Source organism: Falco cherrug, chromosome 8 (genome assembly GCF_023634085.1).
Source record: "Falco cherrug isolate bFalChe1 chromosome 8, bFalChe1.pri, whole genome shotgun sequence".
Classification (NCBI taxonomy): Eukaryota; Metazoa; Chordata; class Aves; order Falconiformes; family Falconidae; genus Falco; species Falco cherrug.
In genome coordinates this window covers 25466003-25493242 of record NC_073704.1, presented here as the reverse complement: position 1 = coordinate 25493242, position 27240 = coordinate 25466003, and the positions used below count along the sequence as shown (strand labels likewise).

At 62.7% G+C, this 27240-nt stretch overlaps 1 protein-coding gene across 2 annotated transcripts in view; it reads left to right on the top strand.

The window, feature by feature from the left end:
* ASIC4 (acid sensing ion channel subunit family member 4) overlaps positions 1 to 26803 on the top strand; it is a 65195-nt gene extending 38392 nt beyond the window's left edge. For both annotated transcript variants that reach the window (XM_027810794.2, XM_055718186.1), the window contains exons 2-10: positions 21598 to 21742; positions 21909 to 22036; positions 22128 to 22287; positions 22704 to 22760; positions 22857 to 23010; positions 23437 to 23528; positions 23849 to 23928; positions 24278 to 24382; positions 24659 to 26803. In XM_027810794.2, coding sequence (XP_027666595.2) covers positions 21598 to 21742; positions 21909 to 22036; positions 22128 to 22287; positions 22704 to 22760; positions 22857 to 23010; positions 23437 to 23528; positions 23849 to 23928; positions 24278 to 24382; positions 24659 to 24778 — 1041 coding nt within the window. In that variant the 3' untranslated portion in view covers positions 24779 to 26803. The remainder of the gene's footprint in view (positions 1 to 21597; positions 21743 to 21908; positions 22037 to 22127; positions 22288 to 22703; positions 22761 to 22856; positions 23011 to 23436; positions 23529 to 23848; positions 23929 to 24277; positions 24383 to 24658) is intronic.
* Positions 26804 to 27240: the final 437 nt, after the last annotated feature.

Sequence of the window (27240 nt, the reverse complement as noted above, 5' to 3'; positions counted from 1 at the left end):
TGAGCATGGGGAGGGATGGGGGAAGATGTGACCTCTCTCTGACGCATACCATGTCCCAGAGCCTTGCCAGGAAGCAGTGGGACTTGTGGAGACATCACACTGTTTGCAGCTGGAGCCTCCTACTCCCGTTCCCTGAGCCGAATCGGTCCCTTGTGCTGCCTGAGAATGACTGAAATGCAGCACGAGCTGCTTGGCAGGCAGGGTGAGTCCCAGCTGTGATGTGTGGGCTTGGGTGCTCCCGTGCCTCCCAGCTGTGGCCCTGACTCAGGGGCACCTAGGCTGCCCTGCACCCAGCAAACATGCGGTGGAGAGCTCCAGGCTTCATTGGTCCCAGTTGTGGGTCTTAAAGTGTGCTTTTATGTTCGGAAAGCTTTTGTACCCCCGCTGCAGTGGGTGGATATCGGGCGGATATGTGAGTCACAGCATGTCCCAGCAGTGATGGAGGGCTCCCAGACTGCAGCACATCCCAGTGGGGCAAATGGCCTGGAGTCCCAGGGTGCTCAGCTCTGGTGAGCAGCCCCTGGAGCAGAGGTCATGTTCCTAGGGATGCCGGAGAAAGGAAGGAGCTTTTCCTGCCGCCTGCTTGCAGGAGTGCTGGGCACTTTCCCTCTGGGCATGAGGTGGACTTCATCCAGAGGCTGGAGTTTTAGAGCATGAGGGTGGCCAAGCCGTGGGGCTGTGGCCAGCTTGCTGCCTGTTTGGGAGCAGGAACAACACCAAGGCTGGAGAGTGTCCCCGTGTGCTGCCGCTTGCAGCCTGTGTGCTCACACAATAAATAACTTGTGCGGATCCTTTAAGTAAGAGCTGCGAGTGGTAAATGATCTTCCCCTATTTAACGTCACAAATCCACATTCTTTATGGGATAGCAAATTAAGAAACTATGGGGGGAAAAAACCCAGCGTAAGCATCTTCCGTGTAATAAAGCCCGGCTGGGCTGTAAATCTCCCCAGGCGGCAGGGACAGCCCTGAGTCGCAGCAAGGTTCCCCTGCAACCCTGCTGACAAATGTGCCCCCTGTGTCGGCTGCGGGAGGTCCATGTCGGAGCCCTGACGAAGCCTCTTCCACCGCCCCCCGAGCCGTGCCGTGCTATGCTCTGCAGCCCCCCGATCCCTGCTCTGCTGGGAGGTGCGGGGCTGGGCTGCCCCTGCTGCTGCCCTGTGCCTGATGCCTTGGCGAGGGTGGCGGGTGCAGAGCCCTTCTGCCTGGGTGAGCGCAGCTGCGATGCCGAGGGTGCAAAAGCGTGCGGCGCCGGTGTGGGAAATCAATAGCGCTTTTTACGTGCCATTAAGCGGGAGGTTGGGAAGTGTCCCCACGGGGCTGAGGCTCAGCTGCCGCAGGTGGCTCGCACCCATCTTCACGCCTATGTCTGGCACCCTGCTATGGCCACAGCCCCAGGCCGGTGCTGGCCAACTCAGTGGGCATTGTGGGGAGAGCCCTGTCAGTAGTGCTTTGGGGATGGGGAACAGGCAGCTGGAGTATTCAGGGGTCTGGGGGATGAGGGAGGAAGCATGTGGAGGTGGTCCCCCCCGGCTGGCAGCAACATCCCGCCTGCTCACCGGCAGTGGCTGCGGCAGGAGGCTCCGCTCATGGCCAGGCAGGAGCCCGGTGCCTTTCTCAAAACCGCGTCCCCTGTCAAAAGCCTTTTGTTTCAGATGTGTGGCTGCCAAAGCCAGTTCTGCCAGGGCTAGAGGTTGGGGGGGGGGAGCGGGGAGGTTGCTGAGAGCTGGCAGCGCCTCTTGGAGCTGGCACTGGCCCCGGTTCTCCAGGCAGGGCCTCCTGCCTGCGCGGGACAGGGTTGGTATGGGGGGTCTCCCTGGCATCTCATGCAGACCCCAGAGTGGGGAGCCCCTGTGCTGAGCGACAGGGAGCATTCTCAGCTGCACACCACGTGCACCCCGAGAGATTCTGGCTGGGGTATGTAGGCAGGGGACAGCAGGCCGTCACCCCTGCCTCCTCCCAGAAAGGCTCTGCTGCCATCCCTGCTTCGACCCGCGCCAGTCCCGATGCGGGGACTCTTTTTGACCTTTCCGCCAGAACCGTACTTAATAAATGTCACATTTTCATCCTATTTTTACACTGGGTAAAAGAGCTAGACTCATTACTCTTCACCTGCCCTGCCCCACCTGATGCCTGCTCAGTGCCTGGCATTCATGCGCCCTGTTTCCCCTCTCCTCCTGCGCAGGGCTGAGTGTGCCCAGGGGCACAGGGGGCTCACCAGGGCCCCTCGGCTGCTCACTGGGCTGCAGGCACTGCAGGACCTGCTGAGGCTGGGGCACAGAGGGGCCCTAGGCCAGGCAGTGCCATACAGGTCCCAATACAGATTCACCCCTGCTGGAGGGTGGCATGGCTGTGGCTGTGGTGGGTGTCCTGCCGTGCATGGCAGAGACTGGCTGGGCTGAGGCTGGTGGTGTCAGTGCCCAGGAGAGCCTGGAGCATCCCTTGCTGATACCATGCCTGTGAGCTGCTTGGCTGAGCCCAGCTGTGCCCATCTGGGTCACCGCATTCCGCTCACCGGATCCATGTCCTGCAGCCCTAGCCCGGCACCTGAAAGACCTCCCCAGGGACTTGTAATTCCCCATCCTCACAACCTGGCCACTGTGCTTGTGCATCCCCAGGTCTGTGTCCCAGGTAGTGCAGGCTGGTCACACTCCTGTTTGGAGTGGCGGTGGCAGCAACTCCAATGCTGTTACACATGAGCTGCCCAGGCATGGCTCAAGGCACTGCTTGTGCCAGAAAACGGGGGACTTTAATGCAATTCGTTGCCATTTAATTTTACACAATTCCTGCTGCTTAATCCACTGAGAAATGCTAATTTATACAATTCACGTCTAAAAATAAATGTCAGTCCAGCAGCTCCCAGCAGCATGTAGCTGCGCCCACCAGCCCCCACTGGAACCTTTTGCAGGGACCCCAGCCAGGAGCCCACCTTGCTCCCAGCCAGCTGGGCTGCTGTTCCTCATCTCGCAATGTCCAGAATGTGGCAGCATGTGGGTGGATATAGGAGTAATGAGGATTTAGGGTACCATGGTGGGACAACAAGGGGTTGGCTGCACCTAGGGGTGTCACCACAAAGCCCCTCGCTATGGTGAGTCTCAGAACACCACGGCAAGGAGACACCAGGTCTCTTGGAAATCTATCTGTCTTTTGGATGACTGAGAAAGTGTGAGGGGCATGGGGCTCCCAAAGTGTCTTTGGGATCCCTGCTCCACCCTGGCTTCCCCCAGGAAAGATGGGCTCAGCCCCATGGGCAGCTGCAGCACAGGCTGCAGCTGGTGGTGCATGGTGTGAGAGGGGGGGTCCCATTTTGAAGGGCTGGTGTGGGGCCACCTGGGCTGCACATTGAGGGGTCCAGCCATAGATCAGGGCAGCCTCCGCCTGGCTGGCAGGTATTAATTGGTTGCAAAGAGCCATTAATGAATGTGGGAGGGGACCAAAGTGCACACTGCTCCTGCCTGGGGAGTAGGGATGCATCATTAGGTCCCTAAGGAGTCTGCTCTGCAAGAGAAAGGGAGGGGGTCAGATCCTGTGGGGAGGGGGACCCAGGGCTGTGAAGAGCCTGTACTCATCTCCCCACATCCCTGGCTCTTGCCCCTGAGCATGTCCATACCCTGACGCCCTCCTCCCCAACCTTGCTGGCTCTTGCATCTCACCCCCATCACCTTCCCTCTCCCACCCCTTTGCTGGGCAGATCCCCATGCTACCTCCATCTAAGTGGGTGGCACCAGCAGTGACACTGGGGAGGGGGTGCTGCGGTAGCGGGGTGGATGGTGAGGACCATGGCTGTGGGTGCTGACTCCCCACGGGAGGGGGCTGAGGCCGGGGGAGCAGGGGGGCGCGGAGGCGACACGGCGGGGGAGCGGAGATGCTGGAGGAGCCAGCGGCTTTCCCACTGTCTCCCTGATTGAGATCAGATCACCGTGAGCATAAAAAAGCTCTCTTCATAATTATATTTAATGAATTGACTTTAAAAGCTCTTACGCTCTTATCTGGGTAATTTAATATCACACACTTAATAAGCCTGTCTCCGATACAGGGGGGAGCCAGCGGCCAGGACGCCCGCGCCTGGTGTGGCTCCCTGGGGATGTGGGACGTGCCATGAGGCTGGTCCCAGGTGCCAAGCTGGGTGGATTGGGGACACTGCTGTTCCTGGGGCCGGAGCACCTGTAGGGTGTCTGTGGGGCAGTGCTCCCCCAGTGCTGCTGGCTGCAGAGTGGGATGGGCACTTTGGCTGGCTGCAAGAGGGATGGGGCCAGGGCACCCATGGGAGCTTGGCACCAGGAGTGGGTGCTTGCTGGTGTGTGAGGCGGCAAGACTGTGGGGCCACGGGGCAGTGGGGATGATGGGGTGCAGGATGAATGGCTGGAGGGGGTCATGGGGTGCAGTGTGGCTGGCTGGGCATGGGGGCTCTGGGCATCGGGCAGGGCTAGCTGGGGTGCAGGTACCCTGTGTCAGCACAGTGGTTGGATGCCACGTGGCACTGTGGCTGGCAGGCCATTTCTCTGACCCCATCCTTGGTGCCAGTGTCACCTGTGGTAGGGGTCCCACAGCCAGGCAGTGCTGGAGGCAGCCACGGGGCAGAGTGCACTGCGGGTGCCGGTGCCACGGTGCTGTTGGCTCCCTGTGTCCTGCCGCCTTCGGCCATCTGCCCACCTGGGGCAGCGGCTGGGGTGGCACAGGAGTAAATGGAGGCTTGTCATCATTGGTGTCTGCAGCTCTGTCTCCCCAGCTCCTATGCTGCCAGCCGGGGTGCCAGCTGCCTCCCTGCAGGCAGGCATCGCTGCAGGCACGGCAGGAGTCCCCGGCACCCCTGGGACCCATCGGTGCATGCAGGCAGGCGCCTGCGGCCAGCCGGAGGGGACAGGCTCTGCCATATGGAGCTGGAGGCTCCAGGGACCACAGGAGCCCGAGCATGGGCTGGGGCTGGGACCTGTGCCCCATGGCCGTGGGGGCAGCCCCTGGCATTCTGCCCGCTTGCTGGGCAGCGGGTTGGAAAGCCACTGGCCGGGCTCATGTACCCTGCATGTCAGAGCCTGAGCTTTGGGGAGCCAGCCTGCCCCCCAGCCTGGCAGTCACCCTGTGCCCTCCCGATTCCCGAGTGATGGAGGGCAGAGCAGCACCTGCCAGCATCCCAGCCGGAGCTGCCCCAGGACCCGTGGCCGGGACAGGGAGGGTTACAAGGGCAGGGTGTGTGGCGCTGGCCCGTGGGTGGCTGTCCCCAGGCGCTGGGGTGCCTGGCAGTGCCGGCTACTGTGCCAGCACTCGGTGCCAAGGCTGGGCAGGCTGGAGGCAGGCATGTGCCAAGGTGGCAGTGCGGGGGGATGAGGACACAGCTGCCACCTGGCTCTGCGGGGGGGTGGGAGGGCAGTCCCCGGCGGAGCGGGGACCCCGGACTCCCTGCTGGCAGCGCGGGGCACCAGGGCAGCTGTGCCGGGTCTCCCTTCACGGGGGAGCGGCTGGAGCAGGAGGTTTACGGAGCTGCACTAAGTGACGCAAATGGTTTGAAGCCCATAAAGAGAGACGGTTTTATGTAAGACGACTATATAAAGCTCTGCTGTTCTGCCATTGATGAGATATAGGCCTTTATTTATAGAAGGCAATGTTTGCGGTGCGAGCACTGAAAGCCAGCCAGGGACCCGCAGATAGGGCGTCAAGTCATTTTACATGCAGCTGCCGTCGACACTGTTCACACATTAAAGAAAAAAATTAACAAGTTTGCAGCCAGTCAGGTGGAAAAAACAATAATTGTTGAAAACTGTGTTTCCCCCTTTTTCCAATAACAAATAGCTGGAACGCTGCTGGTGAGGCTTGGGCTTGCTCCGGGAAAGGACAGGCTGAGGCTCCAGCTAGGCTGGGAGCTGGAGCAAGCAGAGGAAGGCAGCCATGGGCAGAAGGAGAGCCCAGGCAAGGGATGCAGGGACTGCTGCCAGCACCCAGGCAGTTGGCGGGGGGAGATGCCCCTGCCTGGGCATTTATACGTCCAGAACCAGACTAACAGGGCCTGCAGGCAGGGACGATGGTGCTGGCAGAGCAACATGGCCATGTGCGTCCTGGGGTCTGGGGAGGGGGGCAAACACCGGCAGCTGAAGGTGCTCACTGCATGGGGGGCTGCAGACCAAGCTCCATTGGATTTTCCTTCCTGGCCCAGCATTGTCTTTCCCCGCCTGCGCACACAGGGATGCTCTGAGGTTATTTCTTTGCCAGATGTGGCTGGGTTTTTACTGGAGAGCAAGCAGCAAGTCCCTGTGGTCAGAGCGCCCTGCCAAATTTTGTTTCATGCACGAAAGGAGGAAAAACTTCTCATGATTAATTGTGCAATAGGGGAGAACATGCATCTTTCTAACCTGCTCCTTGCTGGTCGCTGGCCTTTTCTCCCAGATGCTGCCCCAACACAACAGGACACACAGCCAGGGAGGTGGCAAGCTTGTCCCCAGGGCATGCTCCCTTGCAGGGGCTGCACAGCGAGGGTGTGAGGGCAGGAAGGTGCCGACACCTCTGCCACATCCTAACTCCGCAACAACAGCTGTGAAGAGGAGGAAAGCCAGCCAGGGCTTCGCAGCACGGGAGCAGAGTCAGGCTCATGCTTGAGCAGCTTCCCTGCAGCTCCCTGCACGATTCTGTGGGTGGCTGTCCCCTGCTTACGCTGCAAAACCTTCCCTCTGTGCTCTGAGCCGTGGCCCGGTGTGCTGCACCAGCAGTGGTTACAGGCAGGGTGCTGCTGGCTCCATCTGCGCACAGCTGCATCGCTGTGCTGGCAGCAAGCGGGAGGTGAGGACGGCCCCACCGCTGAGCCAGGGCACATGGCACCATGCCCCCGGACTTGGGGGTGGGGGGCTGGACCTGCACCCTGACTTGCTGGGGCTCAGGGCTCCCACGTCTGCCTGCCCTGTCCCTGGGAGACGTCGCTACTTGCACAGGTGGGGAGGGCCCCTTGGCAGAGGCACCCCCAGCTCGCCATGCCCCTCTCCAGGTGCCGATGCAAGCCAGAGAGCATTTTGCACCTGAATGGCTATTAAGAGCCAGGTAAGCTCAGCTGGACTCAACAGGTTTTCTTCCAGCAGAACAAAAGGTTCCCTTTGACTGCAGCACCGAGAAGGCAAGCACAGGAGGAAGGGGGGAGGAGGAAAGCCAGAGGCTGGGAGGACCTGCAGGTGCTGTGTCCCAGTGGCATGGGGGCTGGGGACCCCTCTGTGTGTTGGTGAGCTCAGCTGGGCTGCAGAGCTGGGCTGACCCCTGCCCACAGTGGCTGGTCAGGCAGGGAGCAGGGGCCGGGGGGACCCACTGGCCCGCTGCCAGCCGCCAGCCCCGGGGATGTGCAGAGCGGGAGGGGAGTGGAGGCACACACCTCGTCAGAGCAGAGCCCCTGATTAATCCCTAACTGCCAGCCCTCCAGCGAGCAGCTCATTAGTAGTTTAATTCCCGGTGCCTGGCGTGCTGGAGGGCTGCGTGTGGCTCTGATTGAGCCGGCCGCACTCATCTGGGCAGCTGCAATCAGGCCGTGCCCCCCCTGCCCCGGTCACAGGCACAGTTAATGGCCGTGGCCACCGTGCCCTGGGGGGACTGGGTGGCAGGTGCTGCGGGTGCTGCAGATGCTGTGGGTGATGCATGTGCGCTGGGTGCTGTGGTCGCGCACAGGTGAGGCACATTGTTGACAGTGGCTGTCGGGCAGCCTTGGGGGCAGGAGTCATGCCAGTGTCTCCTCCTGTATCCAGCTGTGCCTGGAGCATTGCTGTCCCCACGGTTTCATGGGGCCAGGCACAGCTGTCAGCTGTGTCACGGGCCATGGCCAGGCACTGCGCTCCGTTGCACGGGGATATCTCACCAGTCTGTCATCCCCAGGGGGCAGTGGCACCCTGTACGTCCCCGTACTGTCCACCTGCACCCACAGTGTGGCAAAGCAAGGTCTGTAGGTGGCACCCAAGTCCCTGCCTGCACCCTGCTGTTCCTGCCCCCACCCCAGGCTCTTTCCTGCCCTGGCTTTTCTTCTTCCCGGGCCAGGGCTCAGCCTGGGCAACCCCTCCAGGCATGGGCGGAGGATGCTTACTAGGGCCAGGGGAGCAGGGCAGGGGCAGGAGGGAGCTGGGTGCCCCAGGAGAGCAGGCACCAGTTGGGGATGCTGCCCATGGGCATCATACCCCATCCTGGGCATGCAGAGGTGGGTACAGCCGTGCCTCCCAGCTGCAAAGGGATGTTTGCAGCTTGGCCACCCCCCTTTGCCCTCCAAACCCTGCTGTGCCCTTCACTCCTGAGCTGCCGTCCCCGCAATTTCTTTGCAGTCTGAGGAGGGAGGGAGGGACCGTGCCACAGGGGAAAGCATCTCCATCTGTCTTCAATGCTCCAGTGGTTGGAGCAGGGCAGGGTGGGGGCCTGCAAGTGTCCTCAATGTGTGTGTGTGGGTGGGATGAGGAGGGATGGGGTGCACATGGGGGCAAGTCAGGGCCACGCGGAGGCTGTGACCCCCACGGATCCAGGTAGGGCTGGCCTGGCATCTGCTGCTGCTGCTCCTGGGAAGGGCACGGAGCAGCCTGCCTTACCAGGCAGCACGGGACCTAGGGCACTATGCAAATCCAGCCAAGATTGATTCAAGTATTAATTATGTCCAGACAGCTCAGCTCCCGCCCAGCGAGGCAGGGTGTTGGATGCCACGGCTGCTCGCGCAGGAGAGATGGGTTTGCACATCTGCTATGCCTGTACCCCTGTCCCCAGCCTGCTCCCACTGCCCTGCTGCACACCATGCTGTGTCATGCCAGGCCAGCCCTGCTCACCCAGCCCCATGGCCCAGCCTGGCCCAGGGGAGTGCAGCCGTGACCAAGCAGGGAGATGAACAGTCCAAGGTAGGAGCAGTGCAAGTGCTGTCAAGCAGCCTGGTGTGCCTGGCTCTGAGGCCCTGATAATCAAAGAGTGTCTGCAATTACATGTGCTAATTACGGGCAGAGGTTCACAGCGATTCCTGCCCTGCCGACATGGCGCTGGTCGTACTGGCAGTGGTGCTCCTACGCGGGGACAGGAGCAGATAACTACAGCTGCTCAGCCAGCTCTTCCTGGCATATCACAGCCGGGCCCCCTGCCCATCCCCAGCTCATCTTGTACTGGATGTGGGTCACTGGACCCACCAGGTGTCTGGTGCTGTCCTTGGAGTCCCTATGTGTGCGATTATGACAGCCGCTCCGTCCCCAAGTGCCTGGCTGGTCGCATCTAGGTGGAGTTGCTTTTCATACGGAGTTTTTCAGACTTTGACCCCCCTGCAATGCTGCCGCTCTGACATCCTGTTTCCTTATCGCCTGACATGACCTTAATTAACTCCCCAGGCTGATAACACTCTGGGCTTCTCCTCCAGGAGCTGTATCTCGGCATCATGCCCTGCCTCGCCTGCTCGGGGACTGCTGCAGAGACTGCACAGGCAGCATGGAGCAAGGGAGAGAGGGGGCTGCGTGGTACAGGCAGGGCAGGGCTGGAGAGGGGAGGTTGGTGCTGGCATTGAGGGTTGCAGGGGAGGTGCTGACCAGGGGGAGATGGCTGTCCTGGTGCAGAGGTGGGGGTGAGGGCAGGAGGAGGAGGGGCTGTGGTGATGCGTGGGCCAGGGTGGTGGGGGCAGTGGTGCCATGGCAGCAGCATCCATCCCAGGCAGGCAGAGATGCTGCACAGCAGTGTGGAGGAGCCCTGGTTCTTCTCGCACTGCTGCAGGCAGGGCACAGGGAGCTGGGAGCAGGGGGCTCGGGGGGGGCTGAGCTGTGAGTACCCTGCCACCCCAGGGGGCTGGCAGCCTGCCTGGCTGCCCCTCTGCCACCAGCCTGGGCAGATTGAAATGCCGGCACTGATGACTTTTGTAGCCACTTTATCTGCCACACTCGGCAAATATTGGCGGAGGGAAGATGATTCAATAGTGAGGTTTGCAGATGGGAATCTCGGCGTGTGATATCCCGCTGGCTCCGTGCCGTGCAGCAGCCCGGCTGCCTCTGCAGCAGCCGCTGCTCACCAGGTCCAAGCCTGGTGTGGGCAGAGCCTGGGGCCGGTGGGGCTGCTCCCAGCGCCTTCTCCCCACGGACTGGTTCCCAGCTAGGCACTGGCCAGAGCTTCACTGTGTTGCAGCTCGTGTCTCATCCTCCAGCACAGCTCGGGGGTCCTGTCACTCAAATGCCACCAGACTTGTAGGCAGCTCTGCCTGGCAGCATCTGGGGCGATGCTATGAGCCCTGCAGAAAGAAAAGGGTGCAAAATGCTCTCAGCCAGTCTCCTCCCGACTTGCAGCTACACAGTCCTCCTCCCCACAGCTCCTAGTCCAAAAAACCTTAATCCTGCCCGTCTCAAGGTGCTCAGCTCCCATCCCCAGGCCCCCAGCCTAGGCAGTGGGTAGGATGGGGGGGCCGGTTGTTCCTGGGGCATCTGTGGGCAGTGTGCAGTTTGTCCCCTCTGCTAATGCCGCCTGCAGATGCAGTGGGAATTGCATTTTTCTGAAGCTGGGCATACAGCGGAGACCATGGGCATTATGGCAGTGTGTACAGATACTCCTGCTCACAGCATGTGATGTATGGGCTGCTGCAGGCAGCACACTGTCCTGAGAATGTGGTGCTGGCTCCCAGTAGGGGGAAGGGGAGACAGTCTGAAGGATAGAGGAGGTGGGAGCTGCCAGTGCTGCTCCCCAGTTTGTGGGAGCAAAGGAGACATGAGGAGGGGGAAGGAGTCCCCCAGCTGCAGGGGCAGATTGTGTCATCCCGTTGCTGCCAGGACATGTCCCTGCTCCCACAGCAAGCCCTGAGATCCAGGAGGATCCGGGGTGGGACTGGGGAGCTCCTGCAGACATCAAGGATCAGCACAAGGGCAGGGACAAACACCCTGGGAGTCCTAAGACTCCCCAGCCCAATGCCACCTGCATGGCAAGTGGAGGATGAGGATACAGGGATAGGGGCTGCAGGGTGTCCCTGCCGACCGGTGCCTGCACCTCCTCCCTGGCCCGGCAACCCCAAGGAGGGAGCCTCTGCCAGCGCAGGGTCTCTGTTGATCAGTCCCTCCGCCCAGGAGCGTGCAGGCTGGGGAAAGCCAACCCCTATCATGTTTGTTCCATTGATTTAGCGCCGCAGAGAGGGTTTAATCAGCCTTTAGCCTGCACGCTCCAGCATTAAGAACAAATCCATTAGCCACGAGATAACCACAAAGGGTTGTGCTGAGGCTGGATGAGGTCCCAGCGCCTTCAAGATGCAAATTGGCAATCAAAGATCAAAGCCACACAGCTCCCTAATCTCTACTAAAAGGGCTCAGCTATTAACGAGCCCTTTCCCACTGGGCTGTGATCACCCCACTTTGCTCGGGCTCCCAATGTGCTGGTGGGTTACACTATCACCCCAACTGCCCCCCCCCAGGCCCCTGAGCTGGCCCTGGGGATGAGGCTGCAGCTGAGGCTTGAGCTGTTTGTTTGCATGTTCTTTCCTTCAATTTTGACATGCTAGGGTCAAATCCATGTTGTCGGAGAGAGCAAAGCCCCCAGCATCGTCAGGGGGTCAGCAGCTGGAAGGGTGGAGAAGAGGAAAATGCAGGAGCTGGGATGGAGCAGGGTGGTGGGGGAGCTGTGCAGGGCTTATGTGATGACTTTGGGGACAGGGGGGGATACTGGCAGGTGGCTCCCCCTCCTGCAGCTCAGGGATTTAGCCTGGTTCAGTCCCTGCCTGGCTGCACCAGGTGGGTCAGGACAATTCCCGCTGCCCTCAGGGAAATCAGTGCCCTGGAGTGTGGCAGTAGGGGGGGCAGGCAGCAGGGTGTGGATCAGGGACCAGGGCAGAGCAGGGTGCCCTGGAGACAAATTCCCCTTTTTGGGGTATTCCTGCCAACCCCATGTTGCCCTGGGGTAGGGGATGCACAAGGCCCTGGTTCCCATAGCTGCCCTGCCAGCTCCCATGTGGTGCTGGGGTCAGGCTACAGCTTGGGGGCTTCCCCCTCCCCGGCTCCCTGCCCAGGCCATCCTGCCTGTGGTGGCTCCACACACAGCTGCCCCAGCAGCCCCATGAGTCCCGGCTGCCCTGCACTGAACCGGAGAGCTGCGAAGCCACCGAGCTGTGACAGGAGCTGCGCTGCCAGCACCATCAGCAAATCACTGGCAGCACAGATGTGTGCTCCGCTCAGCCTGGCTCGGGGACCAGCATCCCTCTGCAATGACAAGAGGCTGGGCGAGGCACCCTGAGCCAGGTGGGCAGGGGACCCATCAGCCCTGGCAGCGGGGAGCAGAGGGTCGTGCCCAGCTCTTCTCCCATCCAGGGACCCGCTTTGCCAGTGGCCACCCAACAAGGTGCTGCTCGCGGCTCGCACGGCACCCCCAGGCAGGCAGCACTGCCTTGCAAGAGCAGCAGGCAGTGAGGCACTGGCAGCACCTCAGCCAGGGTGACAATAAATCTTATCAGTGTAAACCCATCCGTAGGCAGCAGGATAACCCCTGTGACAACCCCGCTAGCACGGAGGCTTCATCTGCACCATGTCAGTGCTGTGGATTTACAGATAAATGCCACGTCTGCAGAGACTGTGTCTCTGACGGCACCTGCTGGCTCCTGGGGGGCAGCCCCCCCCTCCCCTCCTGCCTCCACTGCCCTGGCTGCGGGATCTGCCAGGGCCAGGCCGGTGGTGACCCAGCGACATTGGCCATGGTGTGCCTAGTGGGTTGAGCAGCCAGAGCAAAGCTGGTCTGGCACCCGTCAGGGGAGCACCATGGCTAGGCAAGGATGAAGGGAGGAGGACATGCAGGCCGAGATGGCATTGCCCTGGCTGTTGTCCTGGCCTTGCTTTGTCCTATGCACATCGTCCCATGGAGCCCTGCATCCTCCATCCACCTGCAGGGCCACGGGCATGGCGCAGGCTGGACCACCAGGGCACATGTGCGGGGTCAGAGACCAGGGAACATGCATGACACCAGCAGCACATCCCCGAGGCCGTGTGGCAGTGCCAGGCGTGAGCCAGCACGCTCCGTGGGTGCAGTCTGTGTGCACACCCCCTGTCTGTGCGTGGGGGGGTGTCCCGGCTGGGCAGCGGGGGGATGTGTGTGCCGGGCGGGTGCCCCCCCGCAGCGGGCCGGCGGGGGCTGCCGAGCAGGCGGCTGGCAGCAGCCCTGCCCCAGGCCAGCGCTCCCCGGCTCAGCTCCTGCATCTCCGGGCGGCGCGGCCCGCGCAGCCGTGGGAGCAGTAATGAGATGGAGCAGCAGAAGGACGGCGAGATAAGGCTGCCTGCGCTGCCCCAGCAGATTAAACGCTGGGATTAAGCAGGCGGTGCCAGCTCTGCTGCCTTTTTATCTCGCTGCTTCTCCCCTCTTATTCTCCCGCAGTCGATAGTGAACGGTCTCCGAGCTGTCAGCAAAGGAAATTGCTTGTTAACCCTTTGGGGACGGGCAGCAGCGCTCCCTGCACGGTTGCTTTCAAAGAGAAGCGGTCCCCGGGGACGGGGCTGCCTGGAGAGCTCTGCCTGCGCCTGGCAGGAGAGCAGCGGGGGCTGCGGTGCTGCGCGCTGCCTGCCCGCAGTGCCCCGGGCTGCGGAGGGCAGCGGGGCTGGGCTGGTGGCACCCAGCACCTGCTGCTGTCTCCCAGCCAAGAGCCACCAGCGTCCAGCCAGCACCGTGCAGAGGCACTAATGTACCTGCAGGGACATCCTTGCAGCACAGGGGTCCCTGCGGGGTGGCAGCGGCCAGAGAGCAGAGACTGCCCGAGCTCCAGAAAGGAGACCCAGGGACCCCGTGTTCCCCGCTTCCAGGTATCCTTGATGCTCCTTGCTTCCTCCAGCCTGCAGGATGGATGGGCTCAGTGCTACATCTCTGTATGAAACCGCAGAGCTGGGGATCCTTCCCTGGTCCTGGGGCCAAGTGGCGCAGTGCTGCGCATGGCACTGGGTCTCCTCCAGCTGTTAAGAGGAGCCTGCTACCCAAACCCATAATTACTGCTCTCTGTGTATGTGTGTTTTGTTGGGTTTGCAGCAGCGAGGCTGAGTTGCAGCCCATCCTGGCACTTATCTGTAGCGTGCTGTGCTGTGAGCCTGGAGGCAGCGTGCTCGGCACCGGGGTGTCTGAGGATGAGAAGCTGGAGAGCACCAGAGGGTGCACAGAGTGGTGGCAGAGCTGCAGCTCAGCACAGTTCAAATCCAGGCCAGGGAGCACGTTAGCAGCTTGGCAAGCTCACTCTGGCATGTTTGGGCGTGCAGCTTTTGTGCACCTTTTCCATGGGAACCCTGAGCACCTCCTGGCTCTGCCCCATGGCTTTCCCCCTCTCCTTCCCAGGGGAAGCAGGAGGCAGACGTGGCACAGAAACCTCCTATAGCCCCAGAACCTGACCCACATGCTTAGGGACAGACCAGGGTAGGTAAGCAGCACGCCAGCATCTCAGAGAGGTTTGCTGGCTGATGACAGGCTGAAGTGGGCTTCCTTGGCTCCTGCACCCCTGCCTCTCTGCACCCCTGCACTGCACTGCAGCACAGCTCCCGCCTCTGCCAGCAACCCCAGCACATCATCTTCTGCAATTCCCTTGGTGCTGGCTCCTTCACCTGCCCAGGTCACCTTTTGATGGGTGCTTTAAAGTGCTTAGTGCAAGCAAACCATATAAAAGCATAAAGTGCCAGGAGATCTTCAGGGTCTAGGTTAACTCCGGCAGGGGCAGTGGTCCTGACCTGGGTGGGATGCTGCCCACAGCTGCTGTGGAGTGGAGAGGGCGGAGTCCTGTGTCTGCATGGGCTGGGGACCTTGCCAGAACAGTGTGTGAGCCCTGGACAGCCGGAGCTGAGGAAGCTGCTGTGGAGCTGGAGCAGATGCGCAGGCAAGCAAAGCCTGAATCAGGAGAGGAAACCAGAAGCAATTGGCACGTGCAGGCTGGCAGGCTGGAGGCTGTGAGGGGATGGGATTGCTGTTTATAAATACATCAAGGGAGTAAACACAAGGGAGGGAAGAGAGCTATTTAAGCTAAGGGACAATGCTGGCACGAGAACAAATGGTACAAACTGGCCATGAATAAATTTAGGTTGGAAATGAGGAGACGAGTGAGATTCTGGGATGAATTCCCCCCAGGAGCAGCAGGAGGGGAAAACACAACTTTGTGACTGCACTTGCTCTGCTGCTGCAGGCAGCTGTGTGCTGCCGTGCCCTTGCAGCAGAGCCAAGAGGTGAGGACCTGGGGTCCCCAGCCCCTTGCCTCTGTGTCACAGCAATGTTGGTTCTGTGTCGAACAGGCAGCACAGCCCCTTCTGGCTCCTGGCTTGGCTGGTGCAGGACTCCTGGAGCAATGGCTTGCAGGGAGAGCTCCTTCCCTGGCACACAAGTTTAAGTGTGCTTTCACAGATGCTGCTCCTGAAAGCAGGATGGTGCCAATGTCCCCCTGCTTTACTGTTTCCACTGGCAGCACCGGGGCAGATGCACTGGGAAGGTGTCCTTGCCTGCGTGTGCAGTGCATCCCTCTGCCATGCATCGCATCCCCATGCTCCTGACCTGCAGGGAGCCCTAGTCGGGGTCCTGCCTGCGCCTGGGGGACACTGCGCTGCATGCTGGCCCCAATGCAGCAGCCTGGCAGTGACCTGCTCACCCTGCCCACTGCTGGGTCTCGTGTGCCTCCTGCCACCCTGCCCGGCTGGCAGTGCAGCCTATGGCACAGCTGAACACTTGATATTCTGGCAGCGAGCCCGCTTAGCACAACAGGGGCTCTGCTGGCCCCACGCACCCATGTCTCCACTGCTGTCTTAGGCCTGGCCAAGGGGACTCAGCTGGCACAGGCTGGCCTGTGGCACAGAGAGAGGCACCTCTGTGGTGGCAGAAGATGTCCCAGCCCCTCTGGGAAGTGTCTGCAGCATTCCCTGCCCCCCCTGCTGCCCCATTGCTCTCCCTTCTCCTGGAGAAGTGGGTTGGGGTGCTGCGGAGGATGCTCTAGAGCTTGGCCCTTCACAGGATGGGGAAAACAAGGAGTCCAGCTCCAGTGCTGGTGTGCACTGCTCAGGACCGAAGGTGCCCTGCTCTGCCGGGATTGAGGCTGCAGGGCCCAGTGCCCCATGGAGGTAGGAGTCCCAGTCCCACAAGCAGGGCTGCAACCTGCAGGAGCTGACCCAGCAGGGGCAGGGGGCTGCACAAAGGGGCTGCTGGTGTGGGGCATGGTTGTGCTGCTGGTGGAGCTGGGGTTGAGCCAAACTGGCGCTGTTCCCCCACCCCTCCTGGGAACAGGGAAGGGAAATGGTGCGACCGTGCATGAGAGGGGACGTTGCAGAGGCGAAAACATCCCACTGGCTCAGAAAATTGCTGCAGAATCAGGCTTGAAATGAGCTGAAATTGCTGAATCCAAGCGGATCTCATATCCCGGGCAGTTGCAATGCTGGTGTCAGCGCTGCAGCTTCCCTCCCGGGGCACCCAGGTGGGGCCTGGCCATGCTGTGTGGGGGGAGCGGGCTGCTGGGGACGTGGTGGGGGGCTGCATCAGGGGGGCTGGTGTGGGGCTCCAGCAGTGCTGGGCTTTGGGCCAGGATGGCAGCAGCAGGGGACAGGAGCAGAGCAGGGAGCAGTGTGCGTGGATGTGCCATTGCCCTAGCTCTACTAGTGTTGTCCCAGTTTGGCCCCAGCTCCTGTGTTGTGTCTCCTGGCCAGAGGCATCCCTGTGCCTCCAGCTGCCTGCACTCACTCAGGAAGCAGCATTTCCAGTTTTGGAGGTTGCTTTCCTTTACACCACAGCCCTGCCCCTGCTAATTTGCTCTGTGGGCTGGGGTATCTGGAGATCACCCTTGAAGTTACCCCTGGAATGGCATCCCTGCCAAGCCCAGGGTGGGCAGCAGTCCAGTGTCTTCCGATCCATGTCCCCATCCCCACCATGCCCTGGTGATGGCTATTCTCAGAGGTGTCTCTGCTGGGCTGCTCACTTCTGCATGGTGTGCCCATGCCCAGGGCCTGCCTGCTAGCTGCAAGTCCCAGCAGGGACATGGGAGCAGGGCTGGATGTCCCAGCAAGGATGTGGGAGCAGGGGGCTGGGTGCCCTGGTGTGCAGAAGCAGGACCCGCTGGTACCGCACATGCTGCAGCTCGTTTCCTTCACATGAAAACATTTGGCTGGAAGCTTAGCACGGCCTCTTGTCTCCTCGGAGCAATCAGGATTTGTCGCTGCTTGCAATGTTTAACGTCGTCTTCCAGAGGCTAAATACCATAGGGAGCCGTGTAAGCCGCGGAAATACCTGTGTGAGCTGGGATCAGCTGGAGTCTGGCACAACGGGCTGGCAGCAGCAGGGATGGGGGACTGGGGGTGCATGGGGCTGGTCCTCATGACACCAGTGCTTGCAGGTGACCTGGCATGAGCCAGGGTGAGGATGCTGGGGGCCAGCACCTTGCTCCCATGGGGCTCCCAGCATCAGAGGGGCAGAATGGTGAGCCTCAGGGGGTTAAGGGGACTTGGGAGGCCCCAGAGCTGTGTGGGGTGGGGAGCAGGATGCCAGGGCCCCCAGTGATCTCTGGCTGGGATCCGCCTGCCAAGGCACAAGCAGCTATTTCTGTCAAGGTCAGCATGTCTCCACAGCAGAAAGCAGGGAAATGAGGAATCGTGTCGAGAAATTACCTCCCTAATGGGGTCTCCCCTGCATATGAGCGTGGCATGGGGATGCCAGCATGCGGCGGCTGAGTGAGGAGACCAGCACGCAGTGCGGGAATCCTGCCACCCCGGCCTGGAGGCTACGGCACTCATGGGTGCCTGGCAAGCAGAGAGCAGGGTGCCCAGGGGCCCATGCGCCGGGCACCATCCCTGGCAGGACTCATGTGCTTCAGCCCTGCAAGGCGCTTTTCTGGGTCAGCTGCAGGGAGGAAATCATGTTCATGGTGCTGGCAGGCTCTCCTCTGCCCTTCCTCCTCCTCCTCATGCGCTCCCTGTTATCTAATTGGGTTTGTCATGCTGGAAAGGCAAAGCCCTTCAGGACTGTGCTGTGCTCTCGCCAGTGCAATTTCACAGCTGGCCTCGGCACCCTCGCAGCCGACAAGTGAGTAACTCAGCTGGGCACCACGGGCACCCCTGCCCTCCCCACACGGCCCTACATCCATGCCTGCCTGTCTGAGGATTCTGAGGACAGAGGACAAGGCCACTGCCGGTGCTGGACCTTCTTCTCCAGCCCTGCCCAACACAGGTCCCTGTCCCCAAGCTGTCTGTCCCCATGTCCCCCAGCCTCTGCATCCTGTCCTCATCCCTCGCCCCACTCCAGGATGATTGTGATGCTGCCCAGAGATGTCTGAACTGACATGAGATGGAAGCGTTCAGAGAAATGACATTTCCTCCAGCCTGGGAAGCTCATCCTCCATTTAAAGAAAACTAATATAAAAGCTGCCCTGGTGTGCAAGGGGCTGATGGTATCAGGCTGGCAGCCTCCGGCTCTCAGAGCCACAATAAATCTCAGCAAGGAGCCCAGCCAGCTTGAGCAGCTCCACGCAGACGCACCAGCACAGGGCTGAGGCTCAGCCGTGTCCCCGTGATGGTGCAGGGACACACAGTTCAGGGTGGGGTGGGGTGACCCACTGGGCTGGTCCCGAGGGTGCAGAGAAGCAGGGAGCCCGTGCCATACGAGCATTGCGCCGGCTGGTGGCCGGACCAGTGACAGCTCGGTGGTGGTGGGGGGGGTGTTCATGTGGATGGCGAGGGCTGCTCCACAGCCTTGGCTTTGTGTCCCCGAGGAGCTGAGCTCTGTTCCAGGGAAGCTCTGTGGCTCCACAAGAGCGTTTGCTCCTCCAGCAAAGCAAGCAGCAGCGCTGGCATCCCGAGGTGGGTGGGACTGGGACGGTCCTGGATGTTCCCCAGGACACGCCGTGCCATGGGGCCAGCTGCTCCCTGCTGCTGCCTGGGCCACGCTGCCATCGGAGGGGCTGGGGTGCTGCCCTCACCCGCCCTGCCCTGTGCCGCGGCGTGGCCCGGCATGGCAGTGTGATGGGAGCCGGGAGTGCAGCGGGGCCCGGTCCGGCCCGGTCCTGCTCAGTGACCGTCCGGGGGTGGCGGGTCGGGCCGCGCCGGGCTGGGAGAGCGGGAGGGGGGGAGGGAGGGAGGAAGGGACAGAGGGAAGGAGGGACAGAGGGAAGGAGGGAGGGAGAGGAGGAGGGAGGCGGGGAGGGTGCCCGGCGGGGCCGGCGCTGCGCGCCCCGCTCAGCCCGAACGTGGGTCCCTGCTGCCCCCTGCCGGAGCCCGGCCCTCCGCGCCGCGCACCCACCTCCCGCCTGCGCCGCCGGGGCGCCGGGGTACGGGGCTGCGGGGTGCGGGGGTGCGGGGGTGCGGGGGTGCCGGGGTGCGGGGGGTGCCGGGGCGCCAGGGCGCCGGGGCCTGGCCCTGCCCAGAGCCAGAAAGGACCAGAGCTGGCACCCTAGGTGCCTTCGGGCTGGGCTTCTCGCTGCTGCGGGGCAGGACGTGCAATGGGGAGGGGAAGATCTCTCCACCCCCGGGCACCTGAGATGCTGCCCACACTGCCTCTGCTCACGTCCCTCGGTGACCTCCCTGCCCGCTCCATTCCCTGAGGCCAAGCCACGTTTCTGACCTGCCTGGAGTTCTCCTGCACCTGTCAACAAGCCGCCAGCTTGGCTCCTGTGCAGGTCGCTGGCATGGCTGCAGAGTCGTGCCTTGCTCAGGCAACAAGGCTGGCAGCATTGATGGTGCTGGGAGTCACTGCTGAGGCAAGCAGGAGCTCCCTCTTTCCAGTCCCCCTTTCACTGCTGCCCTCCTGTCCAGCTGCCATGGATGAACAGAGATGCTGCCCTTCTCAGGGGGCACAGCAGCCTTGCCTTGTCCCAGGGCTGCGGAGGCTGCGAGAACCCCCCAGGGCCAGCCCACACCTTGGCAGGGCTGGTGCCAAAGGTGGGTGTCTGGAAGCGGCAGCAGCAGGAGATGAGAGGCTGCCGGGGAGTGCGGTGCTGAGCTTTGAAGGCACCCTGACAGGCTGTCAGGGCCCTCCAGTTGTGCTGACAGCCTGGTGCAGAGGCACCCCCCCACCCCCTGCTGCCGCCGCGCTCTGATCACAGCCTTGTCGTCACTTCAAAGCGCCCGCCAGGCTCAGGTGGGCTCCCACGCAGCCTCCCGCCCCACGGCTCTACTCGTCCTGGCCCATGGCCCCTTTTCTCCCACCCCACAGGGCCTATATCCACTGGGGTCCCCAGTTCCAGGGCAGGGGTTACCAGGGTACAGCACTGGGGACCAAGGTACATGTAGTCCCAAGCAGTGCTGGCAGGAGGTGATGGCTCCCCCGGCCTGGCACTGCTCTGCCTCTGTGGGGCAGGGCCCTCAGCCCCAGAGCAGCCATGGCTGGGGACTCTGGGTGTCCAGGCAGGGATCCAGAACGGGCTGCAGTGCCAGGAAGGGGACAACAGGGACGAGTTTGGCACAGCACCCCTAAGCACAGGGTTTGCACAGTGTAGCTGGGAGAGGGCATCCTGTCCAGACACGGGTGCCCACTGAGCTGGGGCACTGGGGGCTGCCAGTTCACCCTATCTGGGGTAATGCAACACACCGCACCCTGTCCCAGCACGGCTCAGGGAGGAATTTTCCATTCCCGAATGGAGGTTGGGGGAAGGCGTGTGTTTGTAGCAGCCCCCTTCTCTCCCTCCCCTCGCCCGTCACCGGAGAAGCACGGGAAGGCGTCTGCCACATTTGTCTCCAGGAAGGTTCAGAGCAAAAGCCTCCCAGGAGGGAGAGCTCCCCGAAGGGGACGAGGGACCCCAGGCAGCGTTGGGGGCATCCTGCACTCCACTCTCCAGAGGGGTTACCCTGCCTGCTGCCATGCCGCTGCCCCTTGCCTGCTGCCAGGACGGGGAAGCTCTGACAGTGGCTCAGGACGGTGGCACTGGCCAGCTCGCTGTTGGCATCCTGAGAGCCACCAGGATCCCCGGGCTGCATTACATGTGCACCCGGCCACAGTCCCGCCTGCGCCGCCTGCTCTGGAGCCTGGCCTTCCTGGCCTCCGCTGGGCTGCTGGCCACCGGCGCCACTGACCGCCTGCACCACCTGCTCTCGCACCCCGTGCACACCCGCGCACGCCTCGCCTGGGCCCCGCAGCTCCGCTTCCCAGCCGTCACCCTCTGCAACCCCAACCCGGCACGCTTCCTGCGCCTCACCAAGCCCGACCTCTACTCAGTGGGGCAGTGGCTGGGGCTGGCCTGGGAGAACCACTCACTGGTGCCTGAGATGCTGGCCGTGCTGGGGGAGGACCAGCGTGCGTGGCTGATGCGTCTTGCCAACTACTCGCGCTTTTTGCCACCCCGCCGCTCTGAGCGCACCATGCAGAGCTTCTTCCACCGCCTGGGCCACCAGATTGAGGATATGCTGGTGGAGTGCCGCTTTCAGGGGGAGCACTGTGGCCCCCAGCACTTTGCCCCTGTGAGTCCCTGCCTGACAGGGAGCAGGACAGCTGGGCTTCCACATGGGTGTGCTGGCAGCGATGCTTCACCCCCCCCAGCAAGGGTGAAGGGGAGCAGAAGCGGGGGGGAGAAGGAGGGGGGAGGCTTAGATGAGCCCTTCCAAGGGGAGGTCTTGCACTTCCATGCAAGACTATTCCCCACTTCCAGCACTGCCGTGGAATTTGAAAGGGGTTCCTGGACCTCGTCCTGCTTGCAGAATGCCCTGCCAGATCCCTGCCCTCCCTCACTCCACCTTTCTTCATACCCAGGTCTACACACGCTATGGTAAGTGCTACACCTTTAATGGGGACCGGAGGAACCCACGGGTGACCCGCCAGGGTGGCATGGGCAACGGGCTGGAGATCATGCTGGACATCCAGCAGGAAGAGTATCTGCCCATCTGGAGAGAGACCAGTGAGTGGGGCTGTGATGTGGGCAGGGCACGGGTGAGGGGTGCTGGGAAAACAGGGAACCCCAGAGCGGGGCTATGGGGCAAGCAGGGCACTGGAGGGGTTCTGGGCCCCAGGGTGCAGGTGCTGGGTGGGTGCAGGTGTGCAGCCTCTCTCTCCTACTCCCACAGACGAGACATCGTTTGAAGCTGGCATCCGGGTCCAGATCCACAGCCAGGATGAACCACCCTACATCCATCAGCTGGGCTTTGGTGTCTCGCCTGGCTTCCAGACCTTCGTGTCCTGCCAGGAGCAGCGGGTAAGGCACGATGCCCCACAGCCCCCAGGGAGGTGCCCATGGGCACTCAGCCTGGCACAGCCCTGCAGCGATGCCCCTCTCACCGTGACAGCTCACCTACCTGCCTCAGCCATGGGGGAACTGCCGGGCCAGCGTGCAAGGGGAGCAGATGCTGCCTGGCTATGACACCTACAGCATCGCTGCCTGCCGCCTGCAGTGCGAGAAGGAGGCCGTGGTGCGGAGCTGCCACTGTCGCATGGTCCACATGCCAGGTGAGGGGATGCACATGATGGTCTGGGGGCACCCCACTGCCCTGACAGTCCTGCCCAGGGCTGCCCCGGCTCTGTACAGCCTGCGCCCAAAGATCAACCCTGCCCCATCCCTCTGCACTCAAGGGTAACCCCCTGCCCATCCCTCTCCACCCAGTGACCATCCCATCCCCTCCGCATGCTGGTTCAGCCTCTGTCCTACTCTCCTTACACCCTAGGTCAGCCCTTCCCTGCCTGCCTTGCACCCAGAGGCCACCCCTGCCCCAGCCAACCTGCAGCCAAGGGTCACCCATCCCCATCCCCATCCCCTCCGCACCCTGGGGCCACCCCTGCCTCACTGCCTTTAAGGGAGTCAGTCAAGGGTGGGGGACAGAAGCGAGCCAGACCCCCACCACCCCTGACCAGCTGCTTCTCCACAGGCAACGAGTCCATCTGCTCCCCCAACGTGTACATCGAGTGTGCTGACCACACGCTGGGTAGGTGCGGTGGCAGGCAGGTGGCTGGGCACCAGCCAGGTGCCCCCGGGGAGGGGCCGGGGGGGTGAGACCATGCCAATGGGTACATGCCCCCAGACGCAGCGGTGGAGGACAGCCAGGAGCGCTGCAGCTGCCCCACGCCATGCAACCTGACACGCTATGGCAAGGAGATCTCCATGGTGCGCATCCCCAACAAGGGCTCGGCGCGCTACCTCGCCCGCAAGTACAACAAGAACGAGACCTACATCCGGTGAGTCCCCAGTGCCAGGCAGCACACCCTGGGGTGGGCAGGGGACTGGGGACCTGGGCAGCCCCCACCCCAATCCTGGCAGTGTATGGGGAGCGGGTCCTGGCACATAGCATGCAGGGAGGGGATCCTGGCGCACGTAGTCCCTGCCACATCCTCTGTCCAGGGGTGGCTGCCACTAAGGCAGTCCATGTACACTGACCCATCCATGTCCTCCCAGCCCTCCTGCCATCATCTCCCCACCCCACGGTCCCTCCTGGCCTGGGACATGCCCCTTCCATGTCCCCACCACACCAGCATGAATAACTCATAAGGGCCCTGGGAGCACCTGGGAGCTGGAGGGCCGGGGGACAGGGGAGGTTTGGGGGCAGTGGGGGTGGGACAGTCGGTGACCAGCCCTCCTTGCCAAGCACTATGGTGTCCCCACAGGGAGAACTTCCTGGTGCTGGACATCTTCTTTGAGGCGCTCAACTACGAGGCTATTGAGCAGAAGAAAGCCTACGACCTTGCTGGGCTTCTTGGTGACTCCCCACCCACCTTCCCGTGGGACCCTGAGGCGCAGAGCTCTGGGTCCCAGCCCCAGGATGACGTGGGGCTTGTTGGGGAGGGATCACACAGGGCAGGAGCCGGCTGCAGGCTCACTGAAGGGTTGCATGCTGCTGACCATCCCCTGTCCCGCATGTCTCCTGCTCCCTCCATCCTGCTGCCCCTGTTCCCGTGACTGCTCTGCCCCCCTCTGTCCAGCAGCCCTGGCACTGCCCACAGCCCTGCTGGCCCACCCCAGACCCCCAGCAGGCTGCACAGCATCTCCCAGTGACCATCTCCCCCTTCTCCTCCCCAGGGGACATCGGGGGGCAGATGGGCCTGTTCATCGGTGCCAGCATCCTCACCATCCTGGAGATCCTGGACTATGTCTATGAGGTGTGTGGAGCCTTCAGGGCTGTGTCTTGGTGGTAGGAGCGGGTGAGGAGCAGAGCAGGGGCTGGGCTCCCTGGGGAGGGCATGCTGTGCATGGCCACCCCAGAGGGCTATTGCAGCCCCCAAATCAGGGAATGCACAGCAGGAGGTACTGGGATGAAGACGGGTCCTCCAGCATCCCTCAGTGAGCCGAGGACCAGGAGGATCGTGGGCAGAGGTGCTGTCTCCACTGTCGGCCCTGTGTCCCCGAGGCAGGCAGGGGGGCAGGCAGCAGGGCCATGCAGACCAGGGTGCCCACACATGGGGTGCTGCCTGCATGTGGATCTGGGGCTGACCCCCCGTCTGCACCCAGGTAATCCGGGACAGGGTGAGTCGGGTCCTGCGCCGCTCCAAGCCACCCCTGAAGAAGCCCTCAGGCAGCATCGCCACGCTGGGACTGGAGGAGCTCAAGGATCAGGTACCCCTGCGGGGTGGGCTGCCTGGGGGGCTGTGAGGACAGGGCCTGGGCATCATCTGACCCCACCCCAGGGGGAAGGGATGTCATCCCAAGGGCAAGGGACAGCTCGGCTCTGTGTTTGGCGCTCTCAGGCTGCAGAGCTGGGGTAGCCTGGGGTGGCAGGGAGCTGAATGCCCAAGAGGGGCTCCTGGGGACAGGCTATGGGGGGGACGGGGGGGCTGAAGGGGGCAAGGTGTATGGAGTCTGTGCCCACCTCACTGACTGTCATCACTGCAGAGCCCCTGCGAGACACTGGGCCGGCATGTGGAGGGCACCTACAACGCGGGTATCCTGCCCAACCACCACCACCGCCACCACTACCCTCACCAGGGCGTCTTCGAGGACTTCGCCTGCTAGGCCAGCTCGGGACTCGGAGGGGCAGCCCCCCGCCACTCCCCTCCCCACCATGTGTATGGAGAGGGACGGCGGCACCGGGCGCAGTGGGCACCGGCCCCTGCCTCCCCTACCCCACTGCTGTTTGCCCTCAGCAATGCCACCAGAGCTGCCTCAGCATCGGCACCAGCGTGGCCCCCCAGCCCTTTTGCCCATCCCCTCCACTTGCCCCCAGCACACGGGCTCTGCCCCGTCTCAAGCACACAGCGTGGAGGGGGGGACAGGCATGATGGGGGGGCTGGGGGAGCTGCCAGGTGCTGGGCAGAAGGGCCCTGGCAATGCAGAGCGTGCAGGGGGTAAGCTGGGGCTCCTGCAAGCCTCTCCGAGTCCTCTCCTGCTGGTCCCTCCTGGGTGGGTGGGGGTCTCCACCCTGCATGGTCCCCTCCAGGAGAGAAAGGTGCCTGAAACAGCTTCCCCCCTGCCCAGGGACCACCACTCCCACCTTCCTGCTGCAGGGCAGGGCAGTGTTGCAGGGCACCCCTCTGAGCAGCATGGCCCCCCCCGGCCAGCCCAGGGACACCCCACCTGCAGCCACACCTGCATGGCACCACCCTGACCCCTGGCGCCACCACCACTGTGACATCCCCCCGAAACATCTGCCCTTCCCCAAATTCATGCAGCCTGCCAGAGCTGCAGCCCCTGCCCATTGCTGTTCCCAGCCAGACCCCTGCACTGTGACTCCCCTCCCACTCCAGTGTTGGCCCCGATAGCCCCCAGTCATTGCGGTACTGCAAACCTACTGCCTCCCCCCTCTCCTGCAGCCCACCATGCCCCCAGCCCTCCTTATCCTCTTCTTGCCCATGTATTGCCCAAAGTGGCTCGTCCCTTGGTGCAGCCACCCGGCATGGCCCAGGCAGCACGTGGGGGTCCTGCCCTCACTCCCCTGCCTGTCGCCGCTCTTTTGCACCATGCACGTACCCCTCGCCACGCTCCCATCCCCGGGTGCTGAGCACCCGCTGTGCCTCCCCCAGACTGTACATGGTTAGGAGGATGCCCCGTGCCCAGCACTGCCTGGGCAGCCACAGCCCAAGCCGCCAGCCTGAGCCTCGGCCAGGACTGACACCCACAGCCCTCCTGCCTGCCCCGAGATGGCAGGACCCACGGCAGGACCCACAGCGCTCCCCCTGTCATGTCGGACATCGCCTCCTCCCCCTCCACTGTAGCAGACACCAGCGCAGGGCAAACTGCCCCAAAATATCTCAGGAGGGGGGGCGGGCTGGCAAAGCCCCCCTCGACACACACATGCAGCAGAGAGGGGGACCCCAGGGCAGGAATTTGGGACCTCTGGGGGAAGCTGTGGTTGAGCCAGGCATTCCCTGGCCCTGACGGTTTGGTCCCCATCTGTGGTGCCCACAGACACAACACGGCCATGCCACGCCGTGGCCAAAGCCATAGATGCAGGGAAGAGCCATCGTCCTTGCCTCCCCCAAGGCCCCACACATGGGAGATGCAGGGCAGGGATCGGAACACCAGCCTGGTGATGTGCCTGGCAGCCCTGGCTCTGGGTATGCATGGCCCAACAGCTCCCCAAAATACGCACCTATGAGGAAACATGTTCCCCATCAGTGCAACCACCCGGTTACATGGTGTCTCATGTCCCCCTGCATGGGGACACAAACACCAAGACTCCCAGCAGGGCCGGCACAGCAGCGCTCGCTGGGGAGCCCCTCCAGAGCACCCTGTGCTAGCTCCCCATGGAGTCCCCTCCCCACCCACCTGCAAGCAGGAGTGTCCCCAGAGGGGTGCCACATGTAAACCCGGGGACATGCTATGGCCGTGCCAACCAGCTCTACACCAGGAGCTCCTGTGGCAGGCATCGGGGGTGCAGGTTGCGGCTCCCTCCTTGCCAGCAGGAGCAGCAAGCCCCAAGCAGGGTGGGCATGGGCACCATGGTGGGAGGGCCAGCGCGAGTGCCCTCGTGCTGGCGAATGTGAGAGATGTGTGTCACTGTTTTATAAATGTACAAATGCTCCCTAATAAAGAGGCACAAGTAGGTCTGGAGCCGCCTGCAAGGGCTGGGGACAGCAGGCAGGCAGGGCTGGGGAGGGTAGAGGGCGGGGGAAGCTAGTCCCACCCAGGGGGAAGGTGGTGGTGGGACCCAGGCAGCACTTTACAGCCCTGAACTGTGCTGGGCACCATGAGAGCCAGCGTGCTGGGTCACCCGAAGGTGAGCACCTCTGCATCGCTGCCTGCAGAAAGCCTTGCCTGCTGCCCAGCGCTTTGAGTCCTGGCTGGTGGCAGAGGTGTGGAGGCTGCCAGCTGGGCACCAACAGCAGGAACTGCCAGAGCTGTACCTTGGCTGCCAAATTGATCCCCAGGGCAGGGTGGGCACCCCACCAGTGCCTTACCAAGCTCTACCAGCCCCAACCAGGTGGTGAAGTGGGGAACACAGGTTCCTGCCCCCCATATGGTGCTGCAGAGTGGGG